At 33.7% G+C, this 2,349-nt stretch overlaps 1 protein-coding gene across 1 annotated transcript; it reads left to right on the top strand.

Annotated features, from left to right (window-relative positions):
- Positions 1-329: 329 nt before the first annotated feature.
- Positions 330-1,705, top strand: LOC125840218 (uncharacterized protein At5g65660-like). The gene is made up of 2 exons (XM_049519181.1): positions 330-533; positions 1,496-1,705. The coding sequence occupies exons 1-2, from the start codon at positions 330-332 to the stop codon at positions 1,703-1,705; spliced, it is 414 nt and encodes a 137-aa protein (XP_049375138.1).
- The last annotated feature ends 644 nt before the right edge of the window (positions 1,706-2,349 follow it).

The following is a 2,349-nucleotide window of genomic DNA, read 5'->3' on the forward strand; positions in this document are numbered from 1 at the left end:
TCGAAACAAGAAAGGTGGCGTGAATCCGAGTATATATAATGTCAAAGCATGTTTAGACCCATAGTTGGATATATGAAAGCATGTTTTAAACCCATAGTTGGACAAGGAATAACAAATTAATCAAATAGGTCCCCATTTTTTTAAATTTTGTTCCGTACCTTAGCGCAACCGTACTTTTACACTTTGAAGTTTATAAATTCTTACCCACTTATCACCTTTTCTTTCCTCACAACTCAACAAATATCCAATATCCCATTTTTCTCTTAAACAAGCTTTCCGTTATTTCTGTTCATGAATATACTTATAAAATTGAATAATACTTAGTAATTATGGAGCATCCTCAGTATTATTTGGACTCATCATCTCTAGGATTTCCTCTGGGCACTGCCTTTCTTTTGGTTGCTGTTTTCAGTCTGAGTGGCATATTTTCTTGCTGCTATCATTGGCACAGAATCCGGTTGCTTCGTCGACGCGCAGACCTTGAAGCCGGCGATGATCCTGCTTCCTTCAAATATAAACTCAATTATAATATGGTAAGGAATTTACTCATATATTGGGATTGGGGGGTCATGTTTACTTGTTATGACAAGTTAAGTGTTTTATTTTTAAGATTACATATTTCCTGTAGACACTTTTACATGATTTGAAAGTGTAAAAATGTTATTTATGGTGTTGGTGTATGTTAGTTAAACTCTAATTTAACTATTTAAGACCTATTTTTTAAGTCGTTGCGTAATCTTTTTTTCCCTTAAATCTAATTACGTGGAAATGCTGTTTGTTCATGTTTGATGGTGATGATTGAACTTTTACACTATTCAATTACTCCATCCGTCCACATTTGTTTAGCAGGTATACTAAAAATAGATGTCCAAGATTAATTGTCAATTTAAACAATCAAGAAATAGTTAGTCACTTTTTTCCAATTCTGCCCTTAATAATAGTGTAGTTCAATTGAAAAGTTATGTGAACTTTTAGTATTCTTGGTATAGTAGGGTTATATTAGTCAAATTACACCTTGTATTAAATTTTCCTTGAGGGGTGTGCATGACCTTACCCTGACAAACAATTGTAGACGGAGGGAGTATGTACTTTACCCGAGTTTAGTGCAAAAAATAAAGTTAAGAGTTTTTTGGAGGTACAAAAAATTCATAGTATTTAGTGAAATTTACTAGAGTTTTGCAAAGTAATACTTTTATACATAAATCCAATTAAACAGAGTCTTCTTCCTTTTTTTTTCTTTTCTTTTCTTTGGTTTTCCTTTTGATGTCCGGAGCCCACATTGGAATCGCGTACTGCAGGGCCCATTCGAAGGTGACGCTCCCAACATGATTTTCTTCATATCCAGGGCTCAAACCCGAGACCAGTGCACCACAACCATGTTGGTTACGGTGTCTTGTTGAATAACATGTTATGTGACATATTCATCTAACTAGACACTAATGTCTAATTTATTTGTTTTGTCAAAAAATAACTCTGTTTTTTCTCTGTTTTGCAGAGTGAGAAGCAGAACCAAATCCAAAACATGCCTGCAGTGTTAATGCCAGGGGATGAAGTTCCAAAATTCATAGCATTGCCATGTCCATGTCAGCCTCCCCGACCGGAAAAGGTGGCTGAAGAGGTGCAGCTGCCGCCTTCGCCTTCGCCTCCGCCTCCACCTCCGCCTCCTAAGCCAATTCGTATGGTAGTCGGATTATTTTTGTGGTAATATTATTAGTAAAAGGGGAGGGAGTAGTAGTGATTTTAGAATATTGGTATGTATAGATTGAATTGTGGTTCAACCAAATTACCAAGTTTTTTATTTGTAATTAAGGCCATGTGTTTAATGCCTGAGGTGCTAAAGTGATTTGTTCAGTGCAAGCTTAACTAAAACTTCCCAAAATCACAACTAAAATTTTTGCACATGAGTGAGGTTGGCAAGTTCAACGTATTTGACTTGTACTTTAGGTTCAGGATCAAAAGTCTACATTTCTTTTGTAACATTAAATACTAAATTCAAAAATTGTACATCAAGGATTAAAATATCCTACTCTCAAAAATTGTAAGTTTGGAATCCTTGACAAACAAATTAGTCTGTTCGTATCAATTTATGTGACAATATTTGATTGAACATTAAATTCAAAAATGAAATTTGAGATTTAACAAATCATATAGTATTATAGTAAGATGTCAACTTTTATATGACTGATTTAAAATAAAAAATACCGCATAAATTAAGTTAGCATTTAGCCATAGATTCTCAAAAAAAAGAAAAATTAGAAAATCAGATTCTCGATTGAAGTTTCAAATTTTGTCTGATCATATATTTTCAAAACATATTTCACTCTTTTCTGAAAAACATAAAACATTGCA

The sequence above is a fragment of the Solanum verrucosum genome, unplaced genomic scaffold, assembly GCF_900185275.1.
Source record: "Solanum verrucosum unplaced genomic scaffold, falcon-dt-bn FXZP01000180.1, whole genome shotgun sequence".
NCBI lineage: Eukaryota > Viridiplantae > Streptophyta > Magnoliopsida > Solanales > Solanaceae > Solanum > Solanum verrucosum.

Excerpts from the sequence above, each read along its gene's own strand:
- LOC125840218 (XM_049519181.1), top strand. The coding sequence starts at position 330 with ATGGAGCATCCTCAGTATTATTTGGACTCATCATCTCTAGGATTTCCT. Across the intron at positions 534-1,495 it reads ATAAACTCAATTATAATATG|AGTGAGAAGCAGAACCAAAT; the intron begins GTAAGGAATTTA and ends TCTGTTTTGCAG.